This window comes from Zingiber officinale, chromosome 2A, assembly GCF_018446385.1.
Source record: "Zingiber officinale cultivar Zhangliang chromosome 2A, Zo_v1.1, whole genome shotgun sequence".
NCBI classification, from domain to species: Eukaryota; Viridiplantae; Streptophyta; class Magnoliopsida; order Zingiberales; family Zingiberaceae; genus Zingiber; species Zingiber officinale.
The window spans coordinates 160,544,664-160,565,072 of record NC_055988.1 but is presented as its reverse complement, the minus strand read 5'-3'; the positions used below and the strand labels follow the sequence as shown (position 1 = coordinate 160,565,072).

General features: G+C 34.9%; 1 protein-coding gene across 1 annotated transcript in view; it reads right to left on the bottom strand.

Annotated features, from left to right (window-relative positions):
• Nucleotides 1–20,409, bottom strand: part of LOC122042905 (inositol hexakisphosphate and diphosphoinositol-pentakisphosphate kinase VIP2-like) — a 133,160-nt gene that overhangs the window by 90,535 nt on the left and 22,216 nt on the right. The window contains exons 8-10 of the mRNA XM_042603297.1: nucleotides 16,650–16,754; nucleotides 10,907–10,999; nucleotides 10,325–10,399 (exon numbers count right to left, since the gene is read on the bottom strand). Of these exons, the coding sequence (XP_042459231.1) occupies nucleotides 10,325–10,399; nucleotides 10,907–10,999; nucleotides 16,650–16,754 (273 nt within the window). The remainder of the gene's footprint in view (nucleotides 1–10,324; nucleotides 10,400–10,906; nucleotides 11,000–16,649; nucleotides 16,755–20,409) is intronic.

Here is a 20,409-nt window from a genome sequence, read left to right as displayed (position 1 = left end):
GGAAGGATAAATTCTTCCATCCATCAAAGGATTAATAATTCCTCTTCGTGTTAATAAACCTCCAAAGTTGTATACTGAAGATTGAGTTTTCTACTAAAAGAAAATTTCTTAAACAGAACTCTCCCTAAATTCACTGAAATGCAAATAACACCCGTTAAATACCACCCAAGTCTTGTCTCATCACCTCAATTATAAATAGCCTCAAGAGATTTTATAGTGTCCGAAACCCAGTTCACATAAATTGCATGAAATAAAATATTAAAAATGAAAAATGTGAGTTATGTAATTTATTTAATCAATGTTTAATTTGATTAAATTGAGTTTTTAATGTCTTATGTTATTTGATTGTTAAAGGAGATTTTTTTTAGAAGTTTCAATCGATTGCACGATGCTTGGCCAAGGAAGGGGAGACAGGGGACGATTGAGATGAAATTTTAAGGTTATCATAAATTTATTTATGTATTGGTAATTACATACTAACGGGCCTGATTAATTAATATTTTACCTAATGAATTAACGGGTCGAGCCTAATTAGCAACAAACAAATATTCCTTAGCATTATATATATTTTTGGGGGAGTTTTGTTTTCGAAAATTAGAGGGAGAATTTTAGGGTTTCTTCAACCTTTGTGCCGCCTCCTTCACCCTTAGAAACCCTTGAGAAATATCGTCCCAAAAGTTTGAGAAAATTGGAGAAGAACGTTGTTGGATCGTCTTCTATCGCTCTTTTACACCTCGCTCATTTTTTGCACGTAAAACGCTAAGGCAAGATTTCTAACATTCATTTTCTGCACTATATGGATCATATTATGTATGTTTTGATGTTTGATGCATGATTTACAACCTTTTTATTGGAAAATTTTGATGCTAGAAGTTTCGAGAATTGTTGCTGCCTTGGGAACGTTAAGGGTGTTTGAGGGGCTGAGGAGGTGTTGTTATGTCGAGGGAAAGGGCTGGAGTCGAGGGGGTTGAAGGTTGTCGTCGGATGAATGGTGAGGCGAGAGGAGGTGGCCACGGCTCGGGGTTGTGCAAGGGTGGTTCAGTCACGGCTGGGCTGTGCGGGCATGGCTCGATAAGGGAAGTTCGCTCCAATGGTCTGGCCGTGAGTCGAAGGAATCAAGAAGGGTCAGGTTAGGTAATGGTTCGGGTCAGAAAGGGTGTTAGTCGATGATTGAGTTGAGAGGATGCAAGCCGAGGGATAGGAGGAGGATCGAGTGACAATTTGTTATCGTTCGAGTCTAGAGGTTGTAGTTTGAGTTGAGAAGGGTTGGATCAGGTCTGGGACAGCATCTTGAGGTGTCGGTCAGGGGTCTCGAGTCAAGGTTTAAGGTCCTAGATTGAGGAATTTAAGGCCCAGGCTTATACGGGTACATCTAGAAGTGAGTTTGGTGCTTTTGTGTGAATGAGGGAGGCAGGCAACATCTCGAACATTTCAAGCAGCACGTTATTATGTCTGTGAGATGTGCATTAAGTATGCTAAAATATTTTCCAAGCTTGAGTGGCTTGTTGAGAAGTTCAGGGGTTTTCCGAACTCATTGGGGCCTTTCGACACCCGAATAGGCTATTGAGAATCCTAGAACCACTCCGACAACCCTAGCTAAACTTTTCTATGTCTAAACAAATTTAATTTATTTATTACGGGTAGCTTCTAATTTTTATGGACAAAGGAAAGGAAATTATAATTTTAAGAGGTAAAAAAGGGTTGTGGAATCCGGCTTAGAGGATATCAGTGAACACTACCAAACCTAGTACTATGGTAAATGTTTGACCAAATGATCAAAGGTTGAGGTAAAGGGCAACATTCAATGATCTAAACTCACTTAAATATTTGATGTTTAAAGTTGATGTTGAAAGTTAATGTTTGATGTTATTTTATTAAAGTTTGAAGGTTTATGGGATTTAATGTCGGAAAGGTTTAATTTTAAATGTTCATGGTATTTTTTTAAAGATATATATTAAAAAGAATGTGAATGTATATTTATTTCTTGTTATAAAATGTTTGAACTTGCCGAGTTTTTAGACTCTCTAGATCTATATGGTGCAGGTAATGAGGAGATGGAGGGTCTTGATGGATGAATTAGCTCGTACCTGGCAGTGCACACCCGATGACCTTTTTTTAGTTATGTCATTCTCCGCATTAGGATGATGGATTTTCTTTTCCGAGTCGATGATATACATGATTGTTAGATTTTTTTTTTGTTCCTTTAATTGGTTGGTTGCACATTCTGATCTTTCGAATATTTATTTACTACCATGATGTTCAGACAGGATTTTTATTTTATTTCTTGTTGAACCTGTTCAAAATGCATGACTTCGGAGTTCAGTTATTTAAATTCAGAATTTTGGATGTTTTGTACAATATGTTTTGAAAGCTATATGTTTTTTAAAAAAAAGGACGTTTTAGTTGGTATGAGAGCATGACCCTAATTAAGGGTTGTGTCTACTGCCGGTTTTGAAAAGCTCAAGTCAAGCCTTAAAGTATGTAAGTTTAAAAGTTCAAATAATTTTAAATGTTTAACTGTTTACTATGAGTTTAAGAATTTAATTGATATGTCATTTATTTTAAAAATACATGTGGTTTATGTGCTAGTTTTGTGTTGTGTACAGAAATGCCTCCTAGACAGTACGTAAAGAGGAATAGGGAGTATGAGGAGGAGAGGCATGAGGAGGCGCCACCTCCTCCACCTCCACTATCACCGCTGGCTGATATTGGGGATCGAGTGCTTCAAGGGATGATTGAGCTGTTGGAGTAGCACGTTGAGACTGCTCGTAGAGGGAGGCCAGAGGTGGTATATGAGCGCTTCAGGAAGATGGATCTGAAGGATTTTACAGAACAATTGATCCACTAGTTGTTGAGGGATGGATTCGATCTATAGAGGTGATATTCAAATTGATAACCCTTGGTGATGCTAATAGGGTGAGGTGTGCTACTTATTTACTGAAGGAGGATGCATTATTATAGGGATGGCAATTGCACCCGAACCCGATGGAGGATCCGACATCCGACCCGAATGGAGGAGGGTATGGAGGGACTATCAATACCCGATACCCGACCCGGATACCCGATTAAATAATATATATACATATATTAAAGAAAATTTTCTTTTCTCAAAATCAACTTACTATTTTTGTTGATATTAGGAGGAGACTATATAGATGTTTAATTTAATTTTTTAATTATATATATATTTTTTAATAGGTTATTAATTTTAATATATTTTTGTTGAATGATAATAGTTGGAAAGAAAGAAGAAAAATTATAACTCTAAAAGATATCCGATCATTTAATGGGTATGGGTTACCCATCGGAGATCCTATACCCGATGGGTATGGGGACGGAGGATATAGAATCCGACCCGAACCCGACCCATTGTCATCCCTACATTATTATGATGGGAAGGAGCGGAGTTATCCATTGATATGAACAATTTGTCATGGGATGGGTTTAAGGAGGTGTTCTATGCCAAGTGTTTCACTGCAGATGTACGCACTCGAATGAAGCAGGAGTTTATGAACTTGAGGGGAGACTTATCTGTGGCTGAGTATGTGAGGAAGTTTGATCAGGAGTGTCACTTCAAGTGCCTAATTGCTAAAGACATAGCAAAGAAGATGAGGCACATTATGGATGGACTACAGCCGAGTATCCACCGTGGCATCATGATGGCGAACCCTACTGATTACTCTACTGGGTTTTCTAGGGCCTTCCGAGCAGAGCAGGCTCCGAAGGATATTGCTTTTGAGATGTTGCTCACTCTAAAGGATATTGCTTTTGAGATGCAAAGGAAGAAGTCACCAGCAGTGCAACAACAGCAACAAGGGAAGAAACCGTTCAGAGGGTCATAGAGACCTCAGGAGCAGCAACCTCACAAACCAGCCACCCCTAACACTAATGAAAAGCCCTTATGTAAGGAGTGCAAGTGCAGGCATTATGGTACGTGCATGTGGGGATCGAACAAATGCTTCAAATGCGAAGGACACATATCTAAGGATTGCCCACAGTTGAAGCAGCCAGACACGACACTCATTACAGGTATACTTAATCATCAGTATTAAGTTAGTAGAGCTGATAATTTTGCATTATTAATGCATGAATCTTTCGGAAAAAAAATGTGAGCATGCTACAAAATCATGAGAAAATTTGTGCTATGGTCAATGTCTTATGTATAGGAAAAATCTTTATGGCAGGGTAGTCATTAAGGCGTTAATAGATTTAGGGGGTATTCATTCTTTCATATTTGAGTCCCTTATGAGACGTAGATGCATTCAAACAATTAAACTTGTCGTAGGTTATACTGTGGCAGTCTCGTCAGGCAAAGAGCTCGAGCTTGAATTACACGGTCATGCAATTTATGTCGATCTTATCTTATTACCAATCCCAGAGTTTGATGTTATACTCGGAATGGATTGCTTGACTATCGGAGGTCAGTATTGACTAGACCAAAAGAAGAGAGTAGTTCCTACTCGAGGCAGTGAGATGCTTAGCCTTGCCCAGATTAATATCTTATATTCGGACAAGGAAACTCATTCTTAAAAGGCTGCCAGGAATTCTTAGCCAGTTTGATTTCGGCCCCTATTGCAGACAGTCCATTATTGGAGGAGAAAGAGGTTGTTAGGGAGTTTCATGATTTTTCCCTGACGACATTATTGGTATTCCACCCAAGAGAGAGGTGGAGTTTTGTATTGTCCTTATGCTAGATACATTGTCAATTTCTAATGCACCATATCAATTAGCACCTACAGAGATGAAGGAGTTGAAGGAACAGATTCAAGAGCTGATAGAGAAGGGCTTCATTCGTCCTAGTTTCTACCTATGGGGTGCGCCAGTCCTATTTGTCAGGAAGAAGGATAGTAGTACGAGGCTCTGTATTGATTATCGGGAGTTGAATAGGGTCACAGTGAAAAATAAGCGCCCAATACCGAAGATCAAGGACCTATTTGATCAATTGTAGGGAGTCGCAGTATTCTCAAAGATAGATATTCGATCAAGGTATCATCAGCTGAAGGTGAAAGAAGCAGATGTGCATAAGACAGCTTCAGAACTTGATATGGGCATTATGAGTTTCTACTTTCTAGTAATGTCATTCGGGTTGGCATATGCTCTGACGGTCTTTATGGATCTCATGAACCACGTATTTCAGTCACATCTTGACCCATTTGTCATTGTCTTCATAGATGACATACTGATCTATTCCAAAGATAGAGAGGAGAATAGACAGCATTTGAGGATAGCACTACAGATTCTATAAGACCGGAAATTATTTGTAAAGTTCAGTAAATACGAGTTTTAGCTAGAGAGAGTAGCATTCCTAGGCCACATCATTTCGAAGGAAGGGGTAGAAGTTGATCCGTCGAAGGTAGAGGCTGTGAAAGAATGGACAGTGCCTAGAAATGCATCCGAGATTTGGAATTTCTTAGGCTTAGTTGGCTATCATCGAAAATTCATTAAGGAATTTTCGAGTATTGTAGTACCATTGACAAAGAAGAATGCTAAGTACAGAGAGCAGACTGTCAGAGGAGCTTTGATGAATTGAAGCAAGCACTTACAATCGCACCAATGTTAGCTATGCCCTCAGAGCAAGGGAACTTTGTGTTGTTTCTTGACGCTTCTAAGCTCGGTTTGGGCGCAATTTTGATGCAGCATGAGAGAGTTATTGCTTATGTATCTAGATAGTTGAAGTTGTATGAGAAGAACTACTCGGCACATGACCTTGAGTTAGCGGCAGTGGTTTTGCCTTGAAAATCTGGAGACACTACTCATACGATGAAAAGTGCAAGATATTCACCGATCACAAGAGTCTCAAGTACTTCTTCACACAGCAAAAACTGAACATGAGGCAAAGGCATTGGTCAGAGCTTGTAAAGGACTATGATTATGATATTAGCTACTACCCAGGAAAAGCTAATATCGTTGCAGACGCCCTAAGCCAAAAGACACAGTTGATAGTACAGAAACCTCTATAGACAATATAAGCTACTCTGAGAGACCGTATTCGAGATGGGTAGACATCAGATGAACAACTATAGAAGTGGAGACAACGAGACGAGACCAAGGGGCGTGCACTTTACACAATTGAGGATAGCATCGCTAAATTCAAAGTCGTCTCTAGGTGTTAGGATCAAATACCTTGCGAGTCGACATGATGATTGAGGCTTATTCCACTCCGTATTCCATTCATCCTTGGAGTACAAAGATGAACAGAGATTTACACCAGTAGTATTGGTGGTCGAGTATGAAACGAGATATTATACGTTTTGTATCTGAGTGTCTAACGTGTTAGCAAGTTAAGGCTAAACACCAGAGGCCAACGGGAATGCTTAAGCCAATTCCTATTCTCAAGTGGAAGTGGGAGAATATCATGATAAACTTCGTAGTTAGGCTACCGAGGCGGGAGAGAGGATCCAATGCTATATGGGTGGCAGTTGACTGTCTCACCAAGTTTGCACATTTTTTGCCAATGAAGATGACTTTCTCTATGACGCAATATGCAGAGTTATATATTAGGGAGATAGATTACATGCGTTCCAGCCTCTATAGTGTCAGATAGAGACCCACGATTCGCTTCGTCTTTCTAGAAAAGTCTTCATTCTTGCATGGGGATGAAGTTATTGTTCAGTACAGCGTTTCACCCACAGACAAAACGCCAGTCTGAAAGGGTGATACAGATATTGGAGGATCTACTCAGAGCATGCGTGATAGACTATCAGGGAAGTTGGGAGAAGAAGCTACCGCTTGTAGAGTTTACTTATAACAACAGTTTTCAGTAGTATAGATGTGGCTCCATACAAAGCCTTATACAGGAGAAAGTGCAGATCTCCTATCCATTGGGACGAAGTAGGGGAAAGGACAGAGATGAGCCTGGATATCGTACAGCAGACAGCAGTAGTAGCCAGAATCCGAGATCAGATGAAAATTGCTCAAAGTAGGCAAAGAGTTATGCAGATAAAAGGAGCAAAGACCTCAAGTTTGAAGTTGGTGACCAAGTCTTCGTGAAGATAGCACCCATGAAGGGTGTTTGCGATTTGGGATGAAGGGCAACCTCAATCCGAGATTCATTGGGTCATTTGAGATCCTAGACAGAGTGGGAATATTGGCATACAGAGTGGCTTTATTACCGAATCTTACATGGGTGCACAATGTGTTCCACGTGTCGATGCTGAGTAAGTACATGTCGAGTCCTTCGCATGTATTGAATTATGAGTTGTTGCAGCTTACACCAAACCTGTCCTACGAGGAGAAGCCTATGCAGATCTTAGGCACATAGGAGAGGAAGCTGCGGAACAAGACGATCAAGATGGTCAGACTCAAGTGGTTGAATCACTCCGGCCACTTGGGAGAACGAGTCTGACATGAGGAGTCATTCCCGGAGTTATTTGGTAAGTTCTAAATTTTGAGGACAAAATTCATTTAAGGGGGCAGGAATTGTAGTGTCCAAAACGCAGTTCACGTAAAATACATGAAATACAATATTAAGAATGAAAAATCCGAGTTATGTAATTTATTTAATTAATGTTTAATTTGATTAAATTGAGTTTTTAATGTTTTATGTTATTTTATTGTTAAAGGAGAATTTTTTTACAAGTTTCAATCGATTACTCGATGCTTGGCCGAGGAAGGGGAGATACAAGACAATTGAGGTGAAATTTTAAGGTTATCATAAATTTATTTATGTATTGGTAATTACATACTAACGGGCTTGATTAATTAAAATTTTAACTAATGAATTAATAGGTCGGGCCTAAATTAACAGCAAACAAATATTCCCAAGCATTATATATTTTTGGGTGGAGTTTTGTTTTCGAAAATTAGAGGAAGAATTTTAGGGTTTCTTCAGCCTTTGTATCACCTCCTTTACACTTAGAAACCCTTGAGAAAAACCGTCCCAAAAGTTTGAGAAAATTAAAGAAGCGCATTGTCAGATCGTCTCCTGGTGCTCTCCTACGCCTCGCTCAATTTTTCGCACGTAAAACGCTAAGGCAAGATTTCTAACATTCGTTTTCTGCACTATATGGATCATATTATGTATGTTTTGATGTTTAATGCATGATTTATTCTTAACGAATACGTTTTGCAAGAGTTGCGACGACCTTTTTTTAAAAAATTTTGATGCTAGAATTTTCAAGAATTGTTGTTGCCTTGGGGATGTTGGAAGGGTGTTTGAGGGGCTGAGGAGGTGTTGCTATGTCGAGGGAAAGGGCTGGAGTCAAGGGGGTTGAAGGTTGGCATCGGATGAAGGGTGGGGTGAGAGGAGGTGGTCACGGCTTGGGTTGTGCAAGGGGGGTTCGGTCGCGGCTGGGTTGTGCGGGCATGGTTCGATGAGGGGAGTTCGGTCCAATGGTCTAGCCGTGAGTCGAAGGGGTTAAGAAGGGTTGGGATAGGAATTGTTTCGGGTCGGAAAGGGTGTTGGTCGATGGTTGAGTTGAGAGGATGCAAGCCGAGGGCTAGGAGGAGGATCGGGTGACAATTTGCTATCATTCGAGACTATAGGCTGTAGTTTGAGTTGAGAGGGGTTGGATCAGGTCTGGGACAACATCTTGAGGTGTCGGTAAGGGTCTCGAGTCGAGGTCTAAGGTCCGAGATTGAGGAATTTAAGGCTCGAGCTTATACGGGTACGTCTAGAAGTGAGTTTGGTGGTTTTGTGTGAATGAGGGAGGTGGGTAGCATCTCGAACGTTTCAAGCAGCACGTTATTATGTCCGTGAGACGTGCATTAAGTATGCTAAAATATTTTCCGAGCTTGAGTGGCTTGTTGAGAAGTTCAGGGGTTTTCCGGACTCATTAGGGCCTTTTGACACCCGAATAGACTATTGAGAATCCTAGAACCACTCCGACAACCCTAGCTAAACTTTTCTATGTCTAAACACATTTAATTCATTTATTACGAGCAACTTCTAATTTTTATGGAAAAAGGAAAGGAAATTGTAATTTTAAAAAATGATTTTGATGCATGAAAAGTAAAATTTTTGGAGCAATGTGACTTGTTTGTGACAATTTGAAGGGTAAGGTGTTCAACTTAGAGGATACCAGAATTCTTTCCAAATCAGAGGTAAAAAAGGGTTGTGGAATCCGGCTTAGAGGATATCGGTGAACACTACCAAACCTAGTACTATGATAAATGTTTGACCAAATGATCAGAGGTTGAGGTAAAGGGCCACATTCAATGATCTGAACTCACTTACATATTTTAATGTTTAAGGTTGATGTTGAAAGTTAATGTTTGATGTTATTTTATTAAAGTTTAAAGGTTTATGGGATTTAATGTCAACAAGGTTTAATTTTAAATGTTCATGGTATTTTTTTAAAGATAAATATTGAAAAGAATATGAATGTATATTTATTTCTTGTTATAAAATGATTGAACTTGCTGAGTTTTTAGACTCTCTAGATCCATATGGTGAAGGTAATGAGGAGACGGAGAGTCTTGATGGATGAGTTAGCTCGTACCCGTCAATGCACACCCGATGGCCTTTTTTTTAGTTTATGGCATTCTCCGCATTAGGATGTTGGATTTTCTTTTCTGAGTCGATATACATGATTGTTAGAAGTTTTTTTGTTCCTTTAATTGGTTGGTTGCACATTCTAATCTTTAGATATTTATTTACTACCATGATGTTCAGGATTTTTATTTGATTTCTAGTTGAATCGTTCGAAATGCATGACTTCAGAGTTGAGTTATTTAAATTCAGAATTTCAGATGTTTTGTATTGCTTGTTTTGAAAGCTATATGTTTTTTTATAAAAAAAAAAGGACGTTTTAGATTCTTTATCTCACTTGTCCTAAATTCAAAAAATCTAGGATTCTTTTCATATCACTAGTTAAGGTAGACATCATAAATACCAACTCATTAATAATCCTTGGAAAATTCTCTCTCGCTAATTTACTTTTGGAATGAAAATACTGTCAAAGCCACATCTGCACCCTCTGCCAACCTGCACCCTCCCCGCCTCCCAGCAAACCATCCAAATTATGCCTTGCTATAATTTGACCTCCGCATGCCTCAAGACAAATATACCACCCAAATCTTGTCTTCCAGTTCCACTTATATATATATCCTCAAGTGGTTCTTTATTTCACATGATGTAAATCTAAGAATATCTAGGATTTTAATCCTATCAAGTCATAAATACCAACTCATTAATAATCCTTAAAACAGAAAGCAAAACTATTAAAGGAAAGAAAAGTATTTAGAATAGAAAACGAATGTTCATGAACTCAATGCATGTGGACAAACATTAGTTAGAATATCATAACGAGCACACAAGGCAAAGCCTACTAGAAGAACATAGATAAAAACTTATTTTTGTTTATTTGATATCAAAGAATTTTACCGCTTGTTGGAAAGCACCACAAACTTCCCATGCCATTTGTTTCTCAGCAGGAGTAAGTAAAACTGGATACCTAACCTACAACCAACTCACATGACTAATTCAGAAAATTGATTTTCAAACTTACATTAAAGAAGCATATCAAATAGTAATTGAAGACAATTATGGAAGCATAGATATACTTGGAGTCATTATTTAAAAAGTGCCAAAGAGAAAAGGAATGAAAGATAGCAGATTTTTAACACAATTATCAAGTTAAAAAGTGGCAGAGTACAGAAACTCTTAACATTATATGCAGCTTGGAGTGTTTCATAAATATTGTATTAGACATAAACCACCTGGTTAACTGAATGAGATTCCTTTCATAAGACACATATTATGAATTTCTCTAATGGTGCATCAAATGAACAAAAAAGATATTTGCTTGTATCTTATAGTGCAACCATAATTTTCATTGCTACACCTAATGGAGCATTACTTTGGCAGGTCATTGAGATAAAAAGCAAAATACAACCACATCAATAATATTTGGTCTAAATGTAAAAAAAATAAATAAATAATAAACAAAACGGACAAAAAACATGCCTCTTTCCCATCAGGATTTCTCATGACGACACCATCAACTACAGGAGATTTTCGTGCTTCAGCATGAGCATAATCTGGACCAACAGTGTATACCTGTAATAAGAGATAAAGTAATACAAATTTCAAGCCCAAGTTATATTGAATTAACACATTTTGAAAACATAAAGATGATATAAAACAGTCTTATATATCAAGATTTAATTATGGGTTGGTAGAGAATTAAAAGAGTCGGATTACTAAAAGGAATTAGGATTATTTAAAGCATTATCTAGATGTTTTAATCCAATTTAGGTTCAATTCAGTGTTAGATTTGTTAGCTAAGGATTCTACAATGTGGAATTTGATTTGGTCTAGAATGAGACTCAATTCAAAATTGACTTGAGTTGTAGCTGGACCAGAATTAAGTCTATCTGAACATGTTTGGTTTAGTCGGTTGAGTTGTTCAGCTTTAGGGTAGGTTACTAACTAAACACTGAAAAACTATCTCATCTACACATCCCTTTCACGAGAACTCTTCCCTCACTCAAGCTGCCCCTCCATCTCACTAGTTACTGCCTCCTACATCCTCCTGCCACTGCCACGTGTCCCTGGGCAGACCAATGCATGCCACTCACTTGCCCAAGTTGCTTGTTTCTCAGCACTCACCTGTGTCCACTGCCAACAACCCATGCTGTCCTCACTATCTGCCACTTGCTTTCTTATTAAAAGCAGCCCCTTCCAACCCATCTTCCCTTCCTATGGGCAGAAAGAAGCAGCGATCTCCTTCCTCACTCCCTTCCTGTGTGATTTTGTGAGCAGGAACTCATTTTCCTTTTCCTCTCCCTTGAATATATTTGAGCAATGGCACACGCACATGGACAGCAACAAACCACCTATGTTTGTTTGTGGTAGCAACCCATAGAAGCTTATCAGCCATATTTTAGCATAGTGTTGGATTTTCCCATTTGTTTGTTGTGGTAACTCATTTTATTTTCTTCTTCAACTCTGGCTGCCAGGGTGAGCAAGGAAAGGTTTCCCCTTCCAACTACAACATTTTATTGGGAACCTTTCATTGAATCACAAAATATAAAAGGAAGTAGCTGATAGAGTAGGGAGTTTTGGAATTAGCAGATTGTGTAAAAAAACATAGGCTGAGCAGTGAACAACTGAATCATAGCAGATAGTAACGTAGTGGGTGTAAGCCATACTTAAGAAGTGCAAAATTATAAGCTGATGATACCGTATCCTTACTAGTGTTTTCTTGCAGGTTGTTAAGGATCCTGATAAAGCAGGAAGTTAGGAAGGGACATTGATACACCAAGGATCAATCTTAGGGTGTATTGTTCTAGTGGTGGTGTATCCAAAAGCTAAAAGTTGAACAATGTTGAAATATTGATCTCTAACCGAAATGGTATGGTTTTGATACGGTATTATGTCATAATGGTACAGTTTCGATCAAGGTTTAAAATTTCGAGCTAGAGTTTCAATTTATAATAAGAATGGGATACAGTATTGGTACCATATCATGTGGTGCCAATATGATATTGATATTTTTTTAAATACAAATTCAGTATAAGATTAAGAATTATGTTATATTATAAAATTATATTATAAGATTAAGAATAATTTGGTTCAATATTTAAACTAAAAATAATAGTATATTTTATCATATCAAGAATTATATTATATTTATCTTTTTTGTATTTCTATGGAAAAAAATTCTTAGTCAAAAAAGAAAAAGAAAAGATAAGTGAATGGGAATTAAAGAGGAACATTAAAAAATTTATGAATAAAAGGGTAAAGTAACTAATGAGAAAGAAAAAAGAGAAAATAAAGGAAAAGAAAAAAAGAAAATAAAAATGAAAGAGGAAAGTAATCAATCAGTAAGAAAGAAAGAAAAAAAATAAAGGGAAAAAGGGGAAAGAAATGGGGAAAGAGGAGAGAGAAAAGCACGGTTGTGGCCTAGCCATTGGCTCGCAGTGGCCTCGCGGAGGTCGTGCGGCCAGGCTAGGCCTCACTTGGTCATCTTGACGCCACCGCCATTTCATGGCGGCCTCACGGCCATATGCATGATATTAGAGTTTTAACGAGAAGAGTCATGATTTATTGTTGTCCAACCCTCATCTGCTACTGATAAACTCTTCTCCTCTTTGATTTTTGTTGGCTTTTATTGGCTATATGCCGAATCTAGTGTTGTGCCGGTAGCAACGGAACAATAAATTTTGTCCATGTTGACCGACACGAAACTTTAAACGCTAGTTTCAATAGTTATTTAATTAAATTATTAATAATACATCATTTTTAATTTAAGTTGTAACTTTTAATTAACTTTTTATTGCAACTAATTATTTACATAATAATTAAGTAGATTGTTAATACATAAATACATGTTATGTTCTTTTATTTATATTTGTTGATTAATTTGATCACTCCGAATGATTTACACTTATAATATATTCAACTTTTATGGGTAAAATGTTCGAATAAGAAAAAAGAAAAAGAAACTTTTGTTGGTTTCTATAAACTAAGGCATGCTTTGCTTTTGATTTCGTCAATGTTCTAAATGGTGGTTGAGACGGACGCCTAGGCGGGAGGTGGACCTCAACCGCACCACCTTAAACGGCACTGCCTTGTGTTTAGGCAGAGGTAAAGCAGTTCCGATTCAGACTCGAGAAACGCATTCGGATGCGTTGCCGAGCTCGGGTGACGCATCCTGACATGCGACGGGTCTGAACTGGTCACCGGACTTAGGCAACGCATTCGGACTCTTCGCGTCTGGTGATGCATTCGGACTCGTCGCGTCCGGTGACACGTCCGATGCCGAAACACCGAAGACGATCGTCGAATAAAATAAGTTTTTTTTAACTTAGGATTTAATCAAAATTTTAGATTAATAATTTTAATCATGATTGGGATAATTTAAATAAGCTTAATTAAAGCACAATAAAATTATACTATAAATGTAATATATATATATAAAAATATTATTTATTTTTTAAAAATATATTTAGATTAACTTTTTTATTTTTAGTTAATATATTTTATAGTAATTTTTTTTAAAAAATTATCCTTTATTTAATTTTGATCCTTTTGTTAATATATTATTTAATTATGTATAAAAATAATTAAAAAAAAAATCAACCGCCTAAGCAATGCCTAGGCACTGCCTAGGCGACCAAGGCGATAGGTGGTCACTGACCACACCGCCACAGCCTATCGCCAATTACAACACTAGATTTTATACATTGGTCATTTCACATTTAAAACCACAAGAAATTCTTTATTATTGAGATATAATTCTATCTAAAATGAATGTACATTTTTATTGGTTTATGCAATTATATTTGAAATTTGTAGCATTTGAAAAAACTTTTAATCTTTAACTACCACTTTGTTACTTTGTTTCTTGTACTGTGCTAGAAAAAAACAAAATAAAAAGCAATGAAATAATTTAAACTTATGTCATTTAACTTTAATTTGGCTTGCTTGTTTCATGTGACTATAATTATTAGTAGATTATATATATATATATATATATATATATATATATATATATATATATATATATATATATATTCAAGATTTTTCTAATTTTAGGATGCAAAATATTATATTTTAGGTTAAATTAAATTTTGTAATTAAATTTATTTAATTTTATAAGTATAAAATTTCTAAAAAAATAAAAAAGCACAAACGCAACTTAATCAAGTTTGGAATTTTAGATTAAAAATTTTCAATAAAATTAAATTCAAAAAAAATATATACCTTTAAATTGACCTTTTTTATAAAATTAATTTGTGATATGATTAGTGGACACCTATTGTAATCATCATGTATTTTTAATAATATCAACTCCCAGCGGACGCATACCCTCGGGAAAAACTCCTCCTACCCTCTAACCACTTAGCGGTCGGCTATAAGCTGACTTCGTGATTTACCTTCCTTCACATAACCTAAGGACGGGCTGTGAGGAGCGCCTAGGGTGAGCGTAATCACTTTTTGCTACAATGTATTTTTAATGATATTTCAATATAATAAATTACAAATAGTGAAAAACATAAATGGATTATTTTCTTAATTTTAAAAAAAAAATAATTAAAGCATTGTGTCAATCTATAGTTGTTTCTTAATGCTCAAACTAAAGCTGAGAGAAGACAAAAGTTGACACAATCTCTCATCACTTGCTTGCACAATTTCTCTAGTCTCTCTCAATGTCACAAACGTTAGATACAACATAAATCATTGTCCATATTAGATATAAAATTTTACCCTATTTAAATTTTCACATTTTATTTTAAATTTTTTTTTTAATAACTAATTAAGCTAAATAAAACTAATATTTTTTTATGATGAGTGAGAGTCAATCTACGGAAAAAATGAGGGAATTATGAGATAATAGGTGTGAGAATTGAGAGTTTAAGAAATAGTGGTTTAATATTGCAAGTAAGGTGGTGAGGCATACTAGTCTGGTGATTGTGTTTTGGAAATTTAATAGCAAGGTTAAATTAAAGTGGTGAGGCATGCTAGTCTGGTGGTTGTGTTTTGGAAATTAATAGCAAGGTTAAATTGGGTTAAAAGTAGTTTATATGCTAATATCATTGTATGTGTTGTATATGACTTTTAAATGAGCTATCATAGGATAGCATAATTATTAAAAGGTATTCAAAGACCTTAATAATGTAGGTTATAAAAAAAATATATTCGAGATATTTAAATCTGATTTAAATACATTTAATTGAATGTAATTTTAATCACATTTTATTAATTAAATTATTTAAAATAATTAATTAATATATTAATTTTAACTACTAAACTAATAGTAATTATAGGCAAACAAACTCATCTCCTTTTGACCCATGCCATTGAATGCCCCTTGCATCAAACGTGCAGCTAACACAGTGTTGTCGGCAGTCGTCGCTCTTCTTTTGACAAATGAAGGTTCATGGTCTCCTCTTCACTAATGATCCTATTTCAAAATATGAAACCCAATGTGATAATGATGATTTCGTCACTTCTCTTCTAAGCAAATTGGTAGAATGAGCCAATTACTTATATTTAACTTCCATCAATTTATCCCCAAATCACTCTTCTATTCTGTTATTATTTTTTGAATTTTAGTGAGAATTTAAAAGAGGTGCCTGAGAAATCAACTGGAATCAAATCCATCAATGCTCATCATGCACTCACTACAATATAGTTTCATGTGGAAATCATCTCTATTTTAGCTCTCTTTATATTAAAGGAGAAATCTTACAATGCAACATCTCAAATCAATCATGGATACCCACAGTTAATAGAGCTGCAATATGCATATTGGTCAAAAGGAATGAAGGATTGACATTATCAACTACAACTCAATTAAGTACACAACTATGCAATTCACTAAAGTGAAACTTAAAATGTTGTTAGCTTCTATACTGACAATATTGACTCCAAATAACAACTGATAGTTGCATAGTGAAACTTATATTCTTCTGACATAAATACACATTCAAGAAGGTAACCACAATAATAAAAAAAAGATTTGGAAAAACAGATAGTTGCCTCAGTTTGCACTCTACACTAATTTAACTACATGGTAGATAATTTACAAGATGATTAGCTACATGATTGCATATAAATTGACCAGTTAGTAGCATAGTGAACTTGGAAATCTACAACTTCCATTCTAGAAGTACACTTAGATTTATAAACTTGTGTTCTTAAATAGAAGATTATACAGAAATGAAATTGAATCCTTCTCCGGATTACAAAGGGGTAGTACCTTCACATCTGTGCCACCAGTGGGAATGAACTCTTCATAAATATATGAACTCTCGCGTCTCACTCTACTAACTTCTGGATGGAATTCACTAGATCGGTTGCCCACCTATAACACCAAAAATGATATCTATTATAATCCAATAAATTTAAACCAGAGAATAGTACAGTCTGAATAATAAAATAAATATTATTGGGAAAAAAACTTATACAGGAAAACATTTTAATATAAAGTAGAATTTCATGGCCAAAATAGTAGCCCTAAGAACCAACTTGAAGCAAAGTGTCACTGTTATATGCTGATTTATAGTTTACATCCCTAACTCATTATCCCATTCATAATTGGCAAAATAGGTTGATACTGATACGGATTGCTCAATTGGATCAGTATCAGTAACAATTCGGTGTTTTTTAGAATTTGAAATTTCATTTTCACAGACATTGAGAAATTCAGGGGAAAATAGAGAATCAAAGACATTAGATAGAAACTAATACAGTTACATTAGAAAATTAATGGAATTCATTGGAATTTATTGAAATTGAGATAACTTCGAAAAAATTGATTATCTAGTCATCCTTTTTATCCTAACTTGATCCTTAGAGAATTCACATGAGAAAATCTTTGTCAATGGTCAAACCCTTTTTTTTTTTTTTTTTTTGAGAAATTGGCATTTCAAAAAGATTAAGAATTTATAAGAAAAATACCAATTAGATTGCATTAAAAAATTCAAGAAAATTGATGGCATTTATTGAAATTTTAGTGAAACTGGTAACTTTAAAAAAATTGGCTAATCTAATTATACTAACTTGATTCTTATAGAATTTGCATAAGGAATAGAAAGTCAACTTAAATTGTTTACTCTTGTCACAATTCAAGATTCACTATAAGATCAAGGACCACTTAACGAAACCTTGTCATCGCTTAGAGCCAATGCGTCACCCAAATTTCAACTTGCTCGTATTGAAGAGCGAGAATCAATTCGAATATAGTTAGGCATTCAACTAAAATCTATAAGCATTAAACATTAAATCATCTTTGTGAAAAATATATATATATTAATAATCTACTGTTATTGAGTAAACCATATTAAAAATATAATTTTGTTAGCGGTTATAATACTTTTTATTATTTATTAGTTGTATATTCATAAATATCACATTATTTTTATATTAGAGTCACTAACTGAAAATCTAATGACATAATGAGTGTCTTAATATTTTGGACCATCTATTGTAATCTAAAATATATTTTTAAAATTATTAATTATTTTCTCATTTTTATTTTTTCTGTCGATTTTAAGTTTATTGACCTCTTTAACTATCTGATTCCAATACCCATTTTAACAAATGCACCATCAACCATGTTCAATGAATGGATCTATTAAACTATTCTATTAATGTTAGGTTGTTCCTTGAAAGGAATACATTACAAGGTCCGACTTTAACATCTCGGCAAGGACCGCTACATCTTCAGAACTCGGGTGTAGTGCTAAATATGCAAGAGTTCGCATTACAAGGTCCAACTGTAACATATTGGCAAGGGCTGCTACATCTCCATGAGAACTTAGGTGTCGTATTAAATAAGCTAGAGTTCTCACACCATAGGTTAGATAAGAACAAATATTATAGGAAAACTAATAGCCTAAGATTTAGAACATGGAACATAAGAACCCTCACTAGTAAATCATTAGAGGCAGTAGATGATTAGGAAAAGAATTAGTATTTTATGTATATAAGAGACAAAATAGGTTGGCGAGAAGGCAAAGATAATAAAGAACTTGAGTTTTAAGTTATGGTATATAAGAAAGAATAAAACAAGAAATGGAATGAGTATTGTTGTAGATAGTTCGTTAAAGGATGAAGTTGTAGTAGTAGTTAGAAAATGGGATAGAATTATAGCTCTAAGATAGTAGTGGTGAAAGAAACTATGAACACAATTAGCATATATGCACCTCAAGTAGGATTAAATGAAACTACCAAATCAGGTTTTGAGACGACCTAGATGAAGTACTACAAAACATTCCGCTAAATAAAATGATTTTAATAGGAGACGATCTAAATAGGCATATCAAGTGAAAAATGAGGAATATGAGAGGGTAGGTTATGGGTTTGAAACGAGAAATGAAGAAGAGAAACTATATTGCATTTTGCGATAACATATGACCTTATATTAACTAATACATTTTTTAAGAAAAGAGAATAATATTCGGTCATGTTCAAAAGTGTGAATAATAAATCACAAATTAACTTTCTTATGGTTAGGAAGAGAGATAGAAAGATTTGTGAAAATTGCAAGATCATCCCTGGATAAAGCTTAACTACCCAGCATAGTATCAATAGAAGGAAAATATATACGACTCCTAAAATTAAGTGGTGGAAGTTAAAGGATGGGATGAGGCTTGATTGTTGTTGTATCTTGGTAGATCATTCTTTTAGGAGAATAAATCCTTAAGGCTAAACTTTCAGTTTTAATAACAATTTCAATCTTTAGGAGAAATTATATAGTACCAATACTGACGTATATCTATATTATGCTAGACTGTGTCAAACTAAATTTTGGACAAACTTTACCTATTTATCACTCCCAAACTCCCACTTTGTCTGTTGACCTAGCAAAGCAAAGAATATATGAATATCAATAAATATTATGTAGAAACTTTCAAGGTTTATTATCGCTTAATTGCTAACTGATACATAGTTGCATATATTATATCTTCTAAGTTTTTAATTATGATATGCATGTTTGATTGATTATTTATAGGCATTTCACCTAAAGTTTTATTTTGGTTTAATGGCTTGAATTGGATTCAGAACTGTTTAAGATGAATTCCATGGGTGGAATTAATATTCTATTGATTAGGGTTGGTTGAGTCCACGTATACAGCTTCTTAAGTTCTTGATTTATGTTGACACATGATTGAATGAATATAGCATATGTGGTTTGTATGTGCAATTATGAATGAAGAAATTGAATAGTTAGTCCATTTGAATTAATTTAGACAAAATCAAATTGAATTAAAATCCTGAGTTTGAGGCTAGTGGTTTGTGAAAAATTTTAATTTTCAGTTCTCAATTTGCGAGTAAAAAATTTAACCAAATTATTCTGTGATTTAAATTTCTTTATCAATCCAAAATAATTTCCTAAAAAGTACTTTGCATTTATTGTAAATTTAATCAAATTTATCAATGAACTATATAGTAGGAAGTTCTATTTGATGACTATACAGATCCACTAAGAGTTCCAAAATCATTCATATGACATAACAACAATCATGTGCTGCTAGAAGCAAAAAAAAATAGGAGATATAAACTATCTGATATACAGTGTGCATGAACTCCCTATATTGACATAAACTAAGTGCAATGCTTACTCTTAGTTGTAACTAGGAGTACAAACGAATCGAGCCGGTTTGTGAGCTTTTTGAGCCATCTCAAAAAATGTTTGATTAGTATTCGAAATTATCCAATTCGAGCCGAACTTGAACATGTTCAATAATTTTTTCAAGCCGAATTCGAACCCATAATATTTTGTTCAATTGTTCACGAATCGCTCATGAGCCGAACTCAAATTCTAATTATTTTTACATAATTTTAACTTAAATATATTTATTATTTGTATATATTAATTACCATATTATCTGTATATATTAGTTATCATATTATCTGTATATATTAGTTAATATATCAATCAATTAGCCTAATTATAGTTTCCTAAGATAGATTCCTAGTTTGTATATAAATATACCTCACTCCTCGATAAAGAT